Source organism: Leptopilina heterotoma, unplaced genomic scaffold, assembly GCF_015476425.1.
Source record: "Leptopilina heterotoma isolate Lh14 unplaced genomic scaffold, ASM1547642v1 Lhet_222, whole genome shotgun sequence".
Lineage (NCBI taxonomy): Eukaryota > Metazoa > Arthropoda > Insecta > Hymenoptera > Figitidae > Leptopilina > Leptopilina heterotoma.
Window position 1 is genome coordinate 13,954 of NW_025110940.1, and position 16,578 is coordinate 30,531.

At 31.8% G+C, this 16,578-nt stretch overlaps 5 protein-coding genes across 5 annotated transcripts in view; 3 read left to right on the top strand and 2 right to left on the bottom strand.

Annotated features, from left to right (window-relative positions):
- Positions 1-392: 392 nt before the first annotated feature.
- LOC122502215 (histone H2A-like) lies at positions 393-982 on the bottom strand. Its single transcript, XM_043612152.1, has one exon. It carries the CDS (start codon positions 917-919, stop codon positions 545-547), a length of 375 nt encoding a protein of 124 aa, XP_043468087.1. The 5' UTR covers positions 920-982; the 3' UTR covers positions 393-544.
- Positions 983-1,158: 176 nt separating this feature from the next.
- On the top strand, positions 1,159-1,595 carry LOC122502185 (histone H2B). Its single transcript, XM_043612113.1, has one exon. The coding sequence runs from the start codon at positions 1,195-1,197 to the stop codon at positions 1,564-1,566; it is 372 nt and encodes a 123-aa protein (XP_043468048.1). The 5' UTR covers positions 1,159-1,194; the 3' UTR covers positions 1,567-1,595.
- A 5,953-nt stretch (positions 1,596-7,548) lies between these two features.
- The window catches only part of LOC122502211 (histone H3-like), a 36,325-nt gene continuing 27,295 nt past the window's right edge, over positions 7,549-16,578 (bottom strand). The window contains exon 2 of the mRNA XM_043612149.1: positions 7,549-7,876. Coding sequence (XP_043468084.1) covers positions 7,549-7,876 — 328 coding nt within the window. The remainder of the gene's footprint in view (positions 7,877-16,578) is intronic.
- Positions 11,141-16,578, top strand: part of LOC122502212 — a 33,302-nt gene continuing 27,864 nt past the window's right edge. Inside the window, exons 1-2 of the mRNA XM_043612150.1 lie at positions 11,141-11,605; positions 12,359-12,731. Coding sequence (XP_043468085.1) covers positions 11,476-11,605; positions 12,359-12,731 — 503 coding nt within the window. The 5' untranslated portion in view covers positions 11,141-11,475. The remainder of the gene's footprint in view (positions 11,606-12,358; positions 12,732-16,578) is intronic.
- Positions 15,525-16,395, top strand: LOC122502193 (histone H1B-like). The gene has a single exon (XM_043612129.1). It carries the CDS (start codon positions 15,616-15,618, stop codon positions 16,234-16,236), a length of 621 nt encoding a protein of 206 aa, XP_043468064.1. The 5' UTR covers positions 15,525-15,615; the 3' UTR covers positions 16,237-16,395.

Genomic DNA, 16,578 nt, shown 5'->3' on the forward strand with positions numbered 1-16,578 from the left:
GCCTAATTTTTGATGATTTTGTTCGTATTACTTCATGTAATAAATGTTTTTTATAATAAACAAAATATGATCATTTATTTTATATAAATATGTCTATTTTTTATAAATTATGTTTTGAAAATTAATTTTTCATCGTCAAACTCGAAACACTGTTGGCGCGCGCAATTTGTCGTCTAGTATATACTACACTTGAAAATTTGTAAAAATCGATTCTAAGAAATTCTACATCACTATAAGGCTTCCTTCTTTGAGAGGAAGCAAAAATGGAAAGGATTTATAAATAATATATAATAAGGCATGTTAAAAATTAATACACCCAACAATTCATGAAACATGTGCAACATACTGTTTTGTGAGTCAGGAAGGCAGATGAAATTGTCAGACTTCATAGCTAAATAAAACTTACTGCATTTATTTCATATCATATGAAAATATTAGTTTTCATATGAGAAGTATTAAATGTAAAGAACAAAGAATTCAAACGTAAAAATATTTGTTGGCCCTGAAAAGGGCCGATTGTTTTGTGTGAGGGTGAGTGGAAAATTTAAGCTTTCTTTTCGGTCTTCTTCGGCAAAAGAACAGCTTGGATGTTGGGGAGAACACCACCTTGGGCGATGGTAACGCCAGAAAGGAGCTTGTTCAATTCCTCGTCGTTCCTTATGGCGAGTTGGAGATGACGGGGGATGATTCTCGACTTCTTGTTGTCACGAGCTGCATTTCCGGCCAACTCCAAGACTTCGGCAGCCAAATATTCCATCACAGCTGCGAGGTACACTGGAGCACCTGCACCAACACGCTCGGCATAGTTTCCTTTACGCAAAAGACGATGGATACGACCGACTGGGAACTGGAGTCCAGCCCGGTTGGAACGGGTCTTTGACTTTCCCTTGGTTTTGCCTCCTTTGCCGCGTCCTGACATTTTTGATTTAGTTTTAGGTTAACGAAGTAAACACAACGAAGAATTCGAAGTGAATGATGTTTTTCAATAGAAAAGCAATCTATTTATGCTCTCTCAGCAAGTCTCCCCCTCCACTGCGCTCCCCTTTCCTTGCCGTGAGTGGCAGATGGTCGCAGTGAGTGCCCGCACCAATCGAAATGCCGCAGGCGGATATAAATACAATGCCGACCCTGCGGAAAATATCATTTCATTCTGATTTGCCATTAGGTTCAGACGTATTTTCTCTGAAAACAACCATGCCTCCTAAAGCAAGTGGCAAAGCTGTCAAGAAAGCCGGCAAGGCTCAAAAGAATATTACTAAAACTGACAAGAAGAAGAAGCGCAAGAGGAAGGAGAGCTATGCCATCTACATCTACAAAGTATTGAAGCAAGTGCACCCCGACACTGGAGTCTCCAGCAAGGCCATGAGCATCATGAATTCGTTCGTGAACGACATCTTCGAGCGCATCGCTGCCGAATCTTCCCGCTTGGCCCACTACAACAAGAGGTCCACCATCACCTCCCGGGAGATCCAAACTGCCGTCAGGCTTCTCCTTCCTGGTGAACTCGCCAAGCACGCCGTCTCTGAAGGCACCAAGGCTGTCACCAAGTACACCAGCTCCAAGTAAATCTTGACCACAATTCTCAAAAAACAATCGGCCCTTTTCAGGGCCAACAAATATTTTTACGAAAGAGTTGTTGTTTGGTTTATTTATGGATACATATTTACTAACAGTTAAACGCATTTTTACATCGATTGAGATCTTAGTTTTGGCTAAAAAATAAATGCTAATTTGATATATTAAACAATAAGAAAATAAATAATATAAGACAGTAATGTTTAAAAAAATACTATATTAAAAGAACGAAAGTACATAAACGAATTATAATAAACTAGTCAGATAAAATTAAATTGGATAAATTTTAATTTAAAAAAAGTCAACACTGCCCGGTATTCCCAAGCGGTCACCCATCCAAGTACTAACCGCGCCCAAAGATGCTTATAACTTCAGTGATCGGACGAGAACTGGTTTTTTCATCGTTTGTTTGTTTGTTTGTAAACCAATATTTATTTAACAAGAAATATATGTACATTATTTACAGATTTTAGTCTTATAAAAAATATTGGGAAAAAGACATAACTTAAACTATAATTTCTCTTAATCTGTGTGATCCCTTCGCGGATTCTCGCAGATATGACAAAAGAAAGCTTTGATTATTTTTTCTTAATTTTTGCTTTTTGTATGAGGTTTCTGGGTACGACGAAATTGTACCATTTTTACATTTTACATGGACTATAGGGGAGAGGGCCCCAAGATGGAAACCTCTTCGATTGATGGCTCTAAAATCCAAACCGAATAAGATATGTTAAAATGTTTTATACTAAATGAAAGTACAATTTATTAGGTAACTTATGGCCACTGAGATAAAATTTTATTTTGAACTTAAACATTTTTTATAGCATTTTTTCTAATTGTTAAAATTTTTGACCAAAAAAAAAGTGGCCCCAAGATGGACACCTTCTTAAAAATCACTTTAAAGTGTGGTAAATTAAAGATAAACATCCTGTATTAATTTTTAAACTAATGTTTAATCATTTTATTCTATTTACTAGGAATAACATTTTTAAAAATCTTAATTTTATAACTTGAGAATAAAAAAAAATAACATATTTTACTTTAATTTGCCAAGTTAAGATATATCGATATATCGAATTCTCTATCGATAGCTCTACATTCCATGGCGGTAAAAATAAAAAATCTCAGTTACGAGGCTTACAAAATTATTTAAAAAATGTGTAATCGAAAGCATGAAAATAAATACATTGAAATGTGGTGTCCATCTTAGGGTAAATGACACCATTTTTTGAAACCCAGAAAAAAATTGTATACAAACAAAATATTAATAAAATCATTTTAGAATATTATTATATGTAAAATAAATAATATTATAACGATAAATACCTATCTAAAATCAAAAATTTAAATAACTTTATCGACTTGAGAAAAATCGGAAATAAAACTTTTTTTTGACAAAAAATTCAGGTGATATGCGCAGTAGAAAAAAAAACTGGTTTTATTTTTCAAATGTGCATAAAAATCTTCGTCTATACAAACAACAAAAATAAAAAAAATTGAGAAGATGCTGTCACTTTAAACAAAAATTTTATAGGAAATGTCCATATTGGGGCCCTCTCCCCTACAAAATTCTTTATAAAAAAACTAGTCGCAACATAAATCTTTGTTGAGTTATAAAAAAAGGAGAAGTGCTGTACAACATGATGTGAGCGTTAACCCGGCGAAACGAAAAACGAAAAAAATTAAAAAATATTAATAAACAAATTGTCTGGATTTGTTTAAAAAAATAAAATTATTTCTAATACCGTTCAAGCTAGATTAATCATTTTGGTCTTAAAAGTTGCAGGAATAAAGTAGTATCTATCCCGATTTTCTAAAATAAAATTTGACTGAGATATGCTTCATTGTTTATAGTGAAAAAATTTTCCATTTTTAAAAATTTATTTTTTAGCAATAAAAATTTCTTTTTTTATTCCGCAGTACATGATATTTAAAATATAGACCCTTAAGAGTAAAATGCAACTTGTAAAACATTTTTTTTTTAACGATTCACAAATTTGACATTCAATGCAAAAAAAAAGTTTGTTAATTAACAATCAGATTATGGAAAATCTATTAATCCGATTGGGTCAAAATTTTTTATGCTCATTAAGGGCCTCAAAAGCAATAATTTTGACAAGGGAAAGATTGATTTAGTAATAATTAAATGAATTATAAAATATTTAAAAATCGTTTAACTTTTATGGTTTTAATTATGTAACTCGTAAACAAATTTTTGAAAAATATCGTGCGACCTCTCATTTTTTTAGATATTCTTAAGCTCTACAACTTTTTTCTCTAAAATTTCACTGAAAAGAACAATCCTCAAAAAACTTCAAAAAAACTGATTTTGTCATCTTAAAAGTTTTATAACAATAAACGCGCTTAGTGTAAGTTGGTGCAAACTGTTGGCCTTTGTTTCTATGCTACTAATCTATCAAAAAACGTTTTTTTTTTTTTTGCCTATTGGGTTGGATTTATGTCACAAAATCGACCTTTTTTTGACAGGGCGCCTGTACTAACACTATATGAATCCACAGTCAAAAGTGAAGTATCAATTTTGGCAGAAAATGACGTCTTTTTGTATAGGGCGACTAATAAACTAATATTAAAAAAAATTCAATTTAAATTGACTACTTGTACCTAAATGTAAGAAATAACAGGGTGTCTACTATTTTTCAGTTTTTGAATTCCCCGATTTTTCCCGGTTTAAGATATTAACGTTTTTTTCACTACAAGTATATATGATGAAGCACATAACACCTTAAATGGACGGGATGTACAAAATTTGTACACAATGTTTGAGGACATATTTCAATAATAAAATGCTACGAGAAAATTTTTTGAGTACACATACATTTCTTATGTGTCAAGAGTCCCTCTTTCGAATGGCGTGCTCAAAAAGACTAAAAAATGTTAAATAAACAATTTATTTAACAATTTATAACAAAAAACACGATTTTTTAAGAATTTTAAATTGGTTTTTTAAATTTTTTTATAGCTTAACCCTTCAGCATACCTTCTACTGTTATAAATATCGCGTCAAAAATAGTTGGGCTACAAGATAGGACTATTTTGGGGATTAAATTTTTAAATGGCTGCCACAAAATGGCGACCAAAGTTACTTTTTTTGAACAATATTATAAACAAATGGAGGAAATTTTCAAAAATAGTTAACTTTGCTTGAAACTTGTCACTCGGGGGTTTTTGGGGTCGCTGATGACGAATATGACCTTGTTTTTTAAAAATTCAAAATGGCGGATCCAATATGGCGGACGACAAATTTAAAAAATGATTGTATTCTCTTGAAACTTGTCACTTGGGGGTTTTTGGGGTCGCTGATTACGAATATAACCTTATATTTTGAAAATTCAAAATGGCGGATTCAATATGGCGGACTTATTTTTAAGAATCATACAAATTCTCACGAAACTTCTTACTCGGGGGTTTTTGGGGTCGCTAATGACGAATATGACCTTGTTTTTAAAAAATTCAAAATGGCGTATCCAATATGGCGGACGAAAAACTTTTTAAATCATTGTATTCTCACTGCGTGGAGTTAAACCGTTTTTAAAGAATCTTTTTTTCATTTTTAAAAATTTTTTAATATTTTTGTTGCCTTTTATATTTTTTAAACATTATTTAGAAAATTTTTAATCTACTTTTACTTTAATTATTTTTTTTTCGTGTGATTCTGAAAAACACTGTTTGAAAAAATATTGATTGCATTGCTGACAATAAATACGTTGAAAATTTTCGTCAAATTATATATATTTTCATAATTATGAATTAATTTTGATTTTTATATAATAAATAATTTCGAAAATTAATTTAATTACTTTTAATAAATAATATATTATCATAATTAATGTATTAAATATAGTATGTATTTAAAACGTACTCTTTGAAAATTCCTGCAAATTATTTTATATTCGAATATTAATAATTATGAACTTATTAAATAATCAAGAAATTAAATTGGATTAGTTCTTTAAAAATAATGAATCAATGTAATTGATATAGATAGTATATTGTATTTTCAAAATTCACTGATTTATAATTTCCCGCCAAATTACACTACCGTTCAAAATTGAGAGACCACCCATTTTCAGGTAATTAAAAAACATTTTGAAACATAAAAAACATGGAATCTAAAAAATTGTTCTTTTTATTTCTGGAAAGATGATATAATTTTGAAAAGAACAAGATCTTTTAGAAGTCATTTTGACATTATTTTATTTAGATATTTTTAAAAAATCGCCATTTTTAATGTTTTACAAAAATTTAAATAACTTTTAAAATAATGAACGCTTGTTAATGATGTTAGGCTTATTTTACAGGTAATTTGCTACACTATAAGAATCACTTATAGTCATTAACGAGTAATTTTTTTCTTAGAAAGTGTAGACCGTCAAACTTGGACCAAGAAAATTCAAAAAATTTGAAAAATTTTTTCTGTACTAAAAACTATTTTAAACTTTTTTATTTAAACTATTTTTAACTATTTTATTTTTAACTATTTATTAGAAAATATATTTAAAAATTAATTAAATTTGTATAAAACATTGAAAATGACGATTTTTTTAAAAATATTTAAATGAATTATTGGCCAAACGACTTCTAAAATATTTTGTTCTTTCCAAAATTTTATCAACTTTCAGAAAATAAACAAAAAAAATTTTAGTGTCAGTAAATTTTATGTTTTAATACGATTTTCATTCGTCTGAAAATGGGTGGTCTCTCAATTTTGACCGCTAGTGTAGTTCAATTTCGTACGTCATTTTTGATACACCATTTTGAATTTTTGAAAAAATGAGGTCAAATTCATCATCAGCGACCCCAAAAACCTCCGAGTGACAAGTTTCAAGAGAATACTATCGTTTTTTAAATTTGTCGTCCGCCATATTGGATCCGCCATTTTGAATTTTTAAAAAACAAGGTCATATTCGTCATCAGCGACCCCAAAAACCCCCGAGTGACAAGTTTCAAGCAAAGTTAACTATTTTTGAAAATTTCCTCCATTTGTTTATAATATTGTTCAAAAAAAGTAACTTTGGTCGCCATTTTGTGGCAGCCATTTAAAAATTTAATCCCCAAAATAGTCCTATCTTGTAGCCCAACTATTTTTGACGCGATATTTATAACAGTAGAAGGTATGCTGAAGGGTTGAGCCAAAAAAAAATTAAAAAAACCAATTTAAAATTCTTAAAAAATCGTGTTTTTTGTTATAAATTGTTAAATAAATTGTTTATTTAACATTTTTTAGTCTTTTTGAGCACGCCATTCGAAAGAGGGACTCTCGACACATAAGAAATGTGTACTCAAAAAATTTTCTCGTAGCATTTTATTATTGAAATATGTCCTCAAACATTGTGTACAAATTTTGTACATCCCGTCCTTAATGGGTTAATGTATAAGTGATAATTTAATATTAATCATAATAAAAAAGTATAAAACAAAATTTTAAAGAACCTAAAAATTTGTTTTTATTTATAAAATAACACCGTTTCATTGTCAATAAATAATTACACTTGAAAAGTATACAGAATTTTACGTAAAATTTATTTTTAAATTTAATACCGTACACTTTATAAATAAAACAGAAATTAATTTTTTAATTTTAAACACAAGAAAAATTATTTCCTCTAATACTGAATGCTGAGGTAAAATTCTCCGAATAAAAGATTTATTTTTCCCGTAAATTTTTTAATGATCTGATATATCGAGCAATGATAGTTGTTTCCGTACATAGTACATACACGATTTCATAAAAATTTTATTTAGAAATTACGTTTCCCAGTTAGTATACACCCTGAATAATTACAATACCAAAAAATATAAACTCTATTGTTTATAATGTAATATAAAAACGCCTTATACAGACGGCAGTAGCTAGAAATTAAAATGAATTGAAAAAAGAATTCCAACGTAAAACTATTTGGTGGCCCTGAAAAGGGCCGATTGTTTTTTTTGATGATGACGATGATGGATAAATTAACCGCCGAAACCGTAAAGGGTGCGGCCTTGACGCTTGAGAGCATAGACGACGTCCATGGCGGTGACGGTCTTCCTCTTGGCGTGTTCGGTGTAAGTGACGGCGTCACGGATCACGTTCTCAAGAAACACTTTCAAGACACCACGGGTCTCTTCGTAAATCAATCCTGAGATACGTTTCACTCCACCACGACGAGCCAAACGACGGATGGCGGGCTTGGTGATACCTTGGATGTTATCACGCAACACTTTACGATGGCGCTTTGCTCCTCCTTTTCCCAATCCCTTTCCTCCCTTTCCACGACCAGTCATTTTCACAGAGAATAAGGTTTACGTTCAAAACAGAACAGAGAACAAACTCGAAATGATGCTAAGCCGATGAAAGTACGCTGTTTTATTCCCTCTGGAATTCCACTGCTCCCCTCCACGATCTGACCGACTAATCAGGATGTCAATCCTTCTGTGCGCGACACAATTTTATACCGTTCCCCATCACAATGGGAGACGGAGAAATGACAAATCCAAGAAAGAGAAAAAGAATAAAAACTAAATCCTCGGACCCTAACAATAATGGACTTTCAAAAAGTAACAGACTCCCAGCTTCTGACGAGGAAGACATGGACAGTGACGATTCAAATTCTAAAGATGAAAAAGCTCCACCAATAATTATAAATGACTCAACAATCCAACCTACCTCAAGACTCAACATATATAATAACATCAAGAAAATTACAAAAAACATGATAATCAAAATCTCAACATATGCTATCACAATCTATCCTAAAGGAATACCTGATCATTTGGAAATCATGAACTATTTAAAAGGAGAGAATATTCCATTTCATACCTACACGGCAAGCTCTCAAAAATTAAAAAAGATGGTCATCAAGGGACTTCCAAGACTGGATACTCAAGAAATAATTTCGGATTTATCTGAAAATGGATTTAACCCAATGAGTGTTAGTGTCATGAAAGTGAGAAGTGATAGACCCCAAGAATATCCACCATACCTCGTCACATTTGATAATTCAATGCGTGGTTCCCGACTTCAATTACTAAAAAAATTAAAAGTTATTTGTTTTACAAGAATATCCTGGGAAGAATATAGAAATCCTAGTGGTGTTACTCAGTGTTATAAGTGTCAACAGTTTGGACATGGAACTAATAATTGTTTCAATTTACCAAAATGTGTCAAGTGTGGACAAGGACATCCTACAAAGGACTGTACTAAATCCAAGGACACTGAAGCAAAGTGTGCCAACTGTGGAGGTAAACACACAGCGAACTATAAAGGATGTCCGAAATACATGGAAAGGATTGAAAAAATCTTGAAACTTCGAGAAAACATTAGACCAAGTAAGAGAAGCAATCAACAACATAACATCCCTCCGAAAAATGACGTCACCAATTATCCTGCCTTGAAACCAGTCGCCAACGAGTCAGCCCAACATGCACCTATTGTGCAACAAAATGTAATGGACAAGGAACCCTCTACATCCAAAAGCAATCCCTGGACAAAGGAAAACGACACTTCACCTCAACACGTCTCGCCTCTACTTGTGGAACTTGCGGAAGTGGGTAAGCTTATTGCAAAAAAATATAATTTAAAAAATATGATAAAAATGGCCAAAGAATTGTTATTTGCGCTAGATCAAACTAATGATAAGTTAGAACATGCCATAATATTTAATGAATATATATTAAAGTTTAGTAATGGATTGTAAAAAAAATAATTTAGTAATAGCACATTGGAATGCGAATGGCATTATAAATAAACAGCGCGAGATGAGGCACTTCCTAGATAAACATGCAATAGATATACTTTTACTTAATGAAACTAAATTAAATAATAAAAAGATATATGTTACTCCTGGTTATAGAACTGTTAGAAAAGATAGAGAAAATAATGGTAGTAGGGGAGGCGGTGTCGCCATCCTAGTAAAATTAAATATAGATTTTATCCAGGTGGATTTTAAAGTTGAAAATGTAGAAGCTATTGGCATAAAATTGGAAAATAATATAATTATAGCCTCAATTTATGTTCCAAATCAAAACCTAACAACTGCTCAATTGGATAAAGTTTTTAGTAAACATAACAGAATTTTGGCAATTGGTGATTTCAATGCAAAGCATAGTCTGTGGCACTGCAGTAGAAGCAATAAAAACGGACGTACAGTTTTTAATTATGTTTCAAATAATTTGTTAGAAGTAATTCCTCCGGATAAACCAACATTGTATCCTCATGCATGCAATTCATTACCTAGTTTCATTGACATAGCAATTAATAAAAATATAAATAAAAATATTGAAGTGGAAGTTATTGATGAGTTGGATTCCGACCATCTACCAATATTATTAACAATAAATAATTCACAGATACAATGTAAACAAAAAAATTTTTTAGATTATAAAAATGCAGATTGGACTAAATTTAGAACTCACTTAAATAACAATTTAACGATTAACAATAAACTTGAAACATGTGATGAAATTGATTTTTCGGTTACTCAACTTACAGAACTAATTAACAATGCCATAGATTGTGCTGTGCCTAAGAAAGAACAGAGATATATGGCGGCTCGTCTTCCTTTATCCCAAGAAATTAAAAACTTAATAGCAGAGCGCAATAAAATCCGCAAAATATATCAGCGAACTAAATTAGATTATTTACGGAAAACTAAAAATAATTTGTCTAATCTTATTAAAACAAAAATAAAAAAATTTTATAACGATAATTGGAATAATAAATTGAAAAATCTTAATATTAAAGATAATAGTATTTGGAAAACCGCTAAAATTTTTACTAAGGTCAACCCAGGGTCAATCGTTAAATTGCATGGTCCATCGGGAATAACTTATAATAAAAAAGAAATGGCTGATGTATTGGCAGATTATTTCGAGGGAGTGCATCATCTCACTCGCGACCTTGGAGATAAAGACACAGAGAAAATTGTAAATAAAGCGTACTGTGATATACAAAAGAGCAATTTCGATCCAAAGACTATAGAATTATCTTCACCTAGTGAAATTAAAAAAATATTACAACATGTAGCGCCAAGAAAGGCCCCTGGTCCTGACGGTATACAAAACGTAGTTCTAAAAAACCTCACTAAAAAATCTGTTGTTCAAATAAATTACATTTTTAACGCTTGCTTTAAATTGTCATATTTTCCCACTGACTGGAAAAAAGCAAACATATTAGCTTTTCATAAAACTGGCAAAAATAATCTTTTTCCACAAAACTATCGTCCAATCAGTTTATTACCAACTCTTAGCAAATTGTTTGAAAAAATTATTTTAAATAGAATTAAAATTTTTGAAAGAAATAATAATAAACTTATCAACGAACAATTTGGTTTTAGAGAAAGTCATAGTACAATTCAACAATTAGCTAGAGTCACAAATGAGATAACAATAAATTTTAATCTTAACAGACACACAGCAGCAGTGTTTCTTGACATTGAGAAGGCTTTTGATACCGTCTGGCACAGGGGTCTTATTTATAAATTGTCAACACTAGGTTTGCCTTCATATATTATAAAGTTGATTGTAAGCTACTTGAAACAACGATCTTTCCGAGTTGTACTTGACAACGAAAACTCGCAATATAGAATTATTGCAGCGGGAGTGCCTCAGGGGTCTATTCTGGGCCCAGTTTTATTTATTTATTATATTAATGACATTCCTTTAGACAAGAATACGAAAATTTCAATATTCGCAGATGACACAGCTGTTTTTTCCTCTTCATGGAAAAAATATAAAGCGACAGAATACATACAAAAACACCTGAATACACTCCTGAGGTACTACCACAGATGGAAATTGAAAATTAATGCCAGTAAAACTGAGTTCATTGTATTTAGTAAAAGAAAAAAGGAAAAGAATGAAAGTGAAATTAAAATTACAATAGATGGTGTAAATATTGAAATGTGTGATAGTGTTAAGTATCTTGGCCTTACAATGGATCATAAACTAAATTATAGAACACACATCGATAATGCTTGCACTAAGGGGCAAAAGGTTACAGGACTATTAAATAGCCTATTAAATAGAAAGAGTAAGCTTAATATTAATAATAAAACACTTTTATATAAAAGCCTAGTGAGACCGGTGGCATTATATGCCATACCAGTGTGGAGCAATGCTAACATGAGTAAAATATTAAGATTTGAAAGTAAATTGCTGAGAAGATTAGTTGATGTACCTCCAAGAACATCAAATAAAAAAATCAGACAAATATTACAAATTCCACATATCAACGACACTATTTTTAATCTTACCCATAATTTTTATAATGAACAAATTTTTAAAGCTAACGCTTTAAAAAACTTTAAAATGATTACTCATGAAAATAAGCCATTTAAAATAAAACATAAACTTCCATATTCATTACTTATGTCTTAAATAACGATGCTAATTTAGTAAGCTCCAGCTTACTCACACTGCGGCTCTATTTTTGTATGCTGATTTGTAATTGTTGAGTATGTCAAATAATTTTATATTTTGTTAACTATTTTTAATTTTTTTTAATTTTTAATTTTATTTATTTATTTTCAACAATTACTGGCTTTTTTTTTTATAACGACCTTTTTACCAGTAAAAATTCAAAATTCAATGTACAAGCAAGAATGAAATCATAAATATATGACGAAATTATAATTTACAAATATTTCGATAAGTTAGATACTAAATAACAGGTGCGAAATACTATATTATGAAAATATATATGTACACTTCTTTGTATTTAATAAATTTGATAAATAAAGAGGGTTTCAAAATGAAATGAAATGCCTAAAGCATTATTTTTCAGTTGTCCCTCGAACTCTCAACTTCGAAGCAATGGCTCGTACTAAACAAACCGCGCGCAAATCCACTGGTGGTAAGGCACCAAGGAAACAACTCGCCACCAAGGCCGCTCGTAAGAGTGCGCCTGCAACCGGTGGAGTGAAGAAGCCCCATCGCTACAGGCCCGGAACCGTCGCTCTCCGTGAGATCCGTCGCTACCAGAAGAGCACCGAGCTCCTCATCCGCAAACTGCCCTTCCAACGTTTAGTCCGTGAAATCGCTCAGGACTTTAAGACCGACCTGCGCTTCCAGAGCTCCGCCGTGATGGCCCTCCAGGAGGCCAGCGAGGCCTACCTCGTCGGTCTCTTCGAAGACACCAACTTGTGCGCCATCCACGCCAAGAGAGTCACCATCATGCCAAAAGACATCCAGTTGGCCCGTCGTATCCGAGGAGAACGCGCTTAAATTTCCTTGCCACTCTCAAAACACAATCGGCCCTTTTCAGGGCCAACAAATTTTCTTACGTTGAAATATTTTTAATTCTTATATACAAACATATATTTTACTACTATTTTATAAACGCTTTTTTGTATCAATTAAAAACCTGTTTTTAATCAAAATTTTGTAGAAGTAAATCATACTGCATAATTATGGTAAATTTTCAATAATACATTCAATGCAATATATCAAATATAACAGAGAAAACCTAGGAGTCAATAATTATTCGTCATTTGTTTTTTTATAAATATTACTATTTAAATCACTGGCTCTTCACTATTTCGAAAATTTTGCTAATACAATCCTTCCTCTATGAGGAAGCAATAACAGGACAAAATAAATATTTAATTGAATTATCGAATTACACTGCAAAAAGAAGTATCTTTCATTTCTAAGATGTTTTGGTAGATACATTTTAGTTACTTGAAACATCTTAATTTAAGATGTTAAAAACATCTTCGTACACATTTTCTATGTTATTTTTGGGGCAAAAAGTTTTGAGGTTAACTATCGGCTCTTATGGAAAACACTATATCTATCTTAGTTTTTAGTAACTTACACTTATGACGCATCTTACGATTCTCCAGTAACTTATCGCTAAACATCTTATTGCAACAGAAACATCTTAATTTTAGATGCTTTAAAGAACTTACAAAAGTATCTTACTTTTCTAAGATGGAAGAAATATCTTCATCAGATACCATTTTTCCATCATACATCTTATTTTAAGATATCGAAAAAGACACCTATTTTTGCAGTGTAGAAAAGGAAAAATAAACCCTTTTGAATAATGGCACAAATTAATACATTTAAGATAATAATTTACATTCTACAACTCACTATAAATCATGACGTCATGATTGATATAAATTTACATTCCCACTAACACACAACACACGAAATCATACAATTACATACAATCATAAAATAATGACATTATAAAATATAAAAATAATTTGATAAAAGTTTAGTTATCATTCATTTCCTTATAATATTTAATCGAGAATATCTTACGTATTAATTTGTCTGTTTGTCGCTTATTCCTCTATTGCATTTTTCATCAATAAAGGCTCAGTGACGGGAACATTGCTTCGACATCGTCATAAGGTTCAAATATATGCGTGATAATTGAAGGATTTGTTAATTAAAATACATCTTATTCATCCTTATATACTGAATTGATGTTTTGATGAATTTCCTTATGAGAAATATCCTTCCCTTTAGACGCAATTGTTCAATGAAATGTGACCCAAATTACATCAAGGCCAATAGGCGGATATTGTTTCTCCATATATAAATTCGCACACAAGTTATATGTCGAAAAAAAAAATGCTTTTTCTTACAGAAAACGACGAAACATTGACTCGCAGATAGCAGTTCTATCTACTTCTCCCTACTCATTCTCATTTAGGAAACCGCATAAGAATTCGTCAAAGTACGACAAAATTCGTAGCATCTTCTTGTATTACACACATGTAAATATAAACTTTGCTCATACACCAAAACCAATATTTGCGATATTTTTATCGCTACAATTTTAAGTTTGCAATTTAAACAAATTTGTTTACAAAAAGTTTTTATTTCTATTCCTTAGTATAATTTTATTCTTTTAAAAAGCTAAAAATGATTGAAATCCATAAGATTGATTGTTCGAAACAATGAAATAAAAGATAAAAAATTTCACAATATAAAACAATGATAAAAATTGAATTCACTCTACAATTTAGGATTCTAATATCAAATTTATTAAGTAATTATTTACTTTCTAAATTTGCGTAACGTAACGTAATTTTACATTGTAAATAACGTTCGAAAATATATTACCAATCCTAAACGTAAATTCATACGGGCAATAATTATTTTAAACATAAATTTAATTCTTTTACAATTTCATAGTAATTATTATTATTATTATTATTATTATTAAAACATTCAATTAATAAATGTAAGGTTTTTATTTGTTTTTAATTGCACACAGTATAAAAACTAAAAAAAAAAAACTTTCAACTTTTTTCAAGCATAATACAGGTATACAAGAAAGTAAAAAAATGATAATACTGCGTTAAACGGCAATCAAATATATATTTGACTGTTTTCAAGTCCATCATTCAAAGTAAATTTCTATGACACAATAAAATATTCAAATAATTTATTAAATTAGATATAAATAATGTTGAAAAAATTGTTAAAAACTTTTTATTATTGATCTAGACAATGTACACTGTGTGTCTGCATTTTGTGCCGAAAGTAAGAACTCATACACAAACTGCAGGAACCGTACCTCCTTTAATTTATAATTCAAAGTAAAATAACTTTTCTATCCAGAAAGGGAGATAAATAGAGCATTAAATTTCAAGGCCAATTTTTAAACAAATCAATTTGTTCACTTGTTTTTTATAATTTTCTGAACTTGTTAAGAATGATCACTAAAAGCAGAGTCTTGAAAATTGCTCATTTTTAACGAAAAACCCAATGACAGTGTAATGCTTTTCCTAATATTAGAAAACTAGAATAATCGCATAATTGAAATTCAATCTATTTGCAAGTGGAGAAGAATAATTAAAGATCAAAAAGGTGAATAAAATTTTGTATGGTGTACCCAAGTTACCAAGAATTAAAACGGTAGAAAGCCAACGAGCGCTGGGGCCTTTCTTCACCGTCCGTGCGTTTTACTATGTCGATGAGCGCAGGAAAATGTGTTTATTACTGTTTGAACGCTTGAGTTGAAAGCATCTCCAAGTTATTGAACATTTTTTGTAGTTTTTCGAAAACCACTTTAGTAAAATGGCAGACAAGGTAGAATCCCCAGCTGTACCTGCAGTGGCAACTCCGAAGAAAGCAGCCAAGGCGCAGAAGCCCCGCGCCAAGGCCAGTCACCCGCCAGCGTCGGAGATGGTGAACGCGGCCATCGCCACTTTGAAGGAGAGAGGCGGCTCTTCGCTCCAAGCCATCAAGAAGTACATCGCTGCCACCTACAAAGTCGATGTCGAGAAGCAGGCTCCCTTCATCAGAAAGTACCTGAAGGCTGCAGTCGCCAGCAAGGCTCTGATCCAGACCAAGGGCAAGGGCGCTGCAGGGTCCTTCAAGTTGAACGTCGCCAAGGCCGAGGGCAAGGCCAAAGCCAAGCCCAAGACCAAGACTGCCGCCAAACCCAAAGCTGCTGCAGCACCAAAGGCCAAGAAAGCAGCTTCTCCAAAGAAGGCCGTGGCAGCCAAGACCAAGAAAGCCGTCGCCGAGAAGAAGAAGACCCCGAAGGTTGCGGCCAAGCCACCGAAGGCCAAGTCCACCACCGCCAAACCCAAGGTGACCAAGGCTGCTCCCAAGAAGGCGGCCAAAGCTTCGCCCAAGAAAGCTGCGGCACCCAAAGCGAAGAAGCCCGCGGCAAAGAGGGTTGCCAAGAAGTAAAGTGAAAAGAAATTGATAGTGGATGATTGAAAACAAACGGCCCTTTTCAGGGCCACCAATTACTTTTTACGAAAGAATTTTCTTTGTCTCAAACATAAGTATTTAGAATAGTAGTCAAGTCGAAAATAATTCATAGCTCTTGCGAATAGGCTTATTTTTACAAAAGCTTAAAATTAAAATCTATATAACAAATTTCAATTTACTTCTTATATTTATCAAAATTTTAAAAAAGTACTGCAATGGTCAATTCCACCTTACCTTTCAGTATACATTTTAAATTAGGATGGAAATATTTTTACTGACATTAAAATATGTTAATATCATTTTTTCAGAAAATATCCA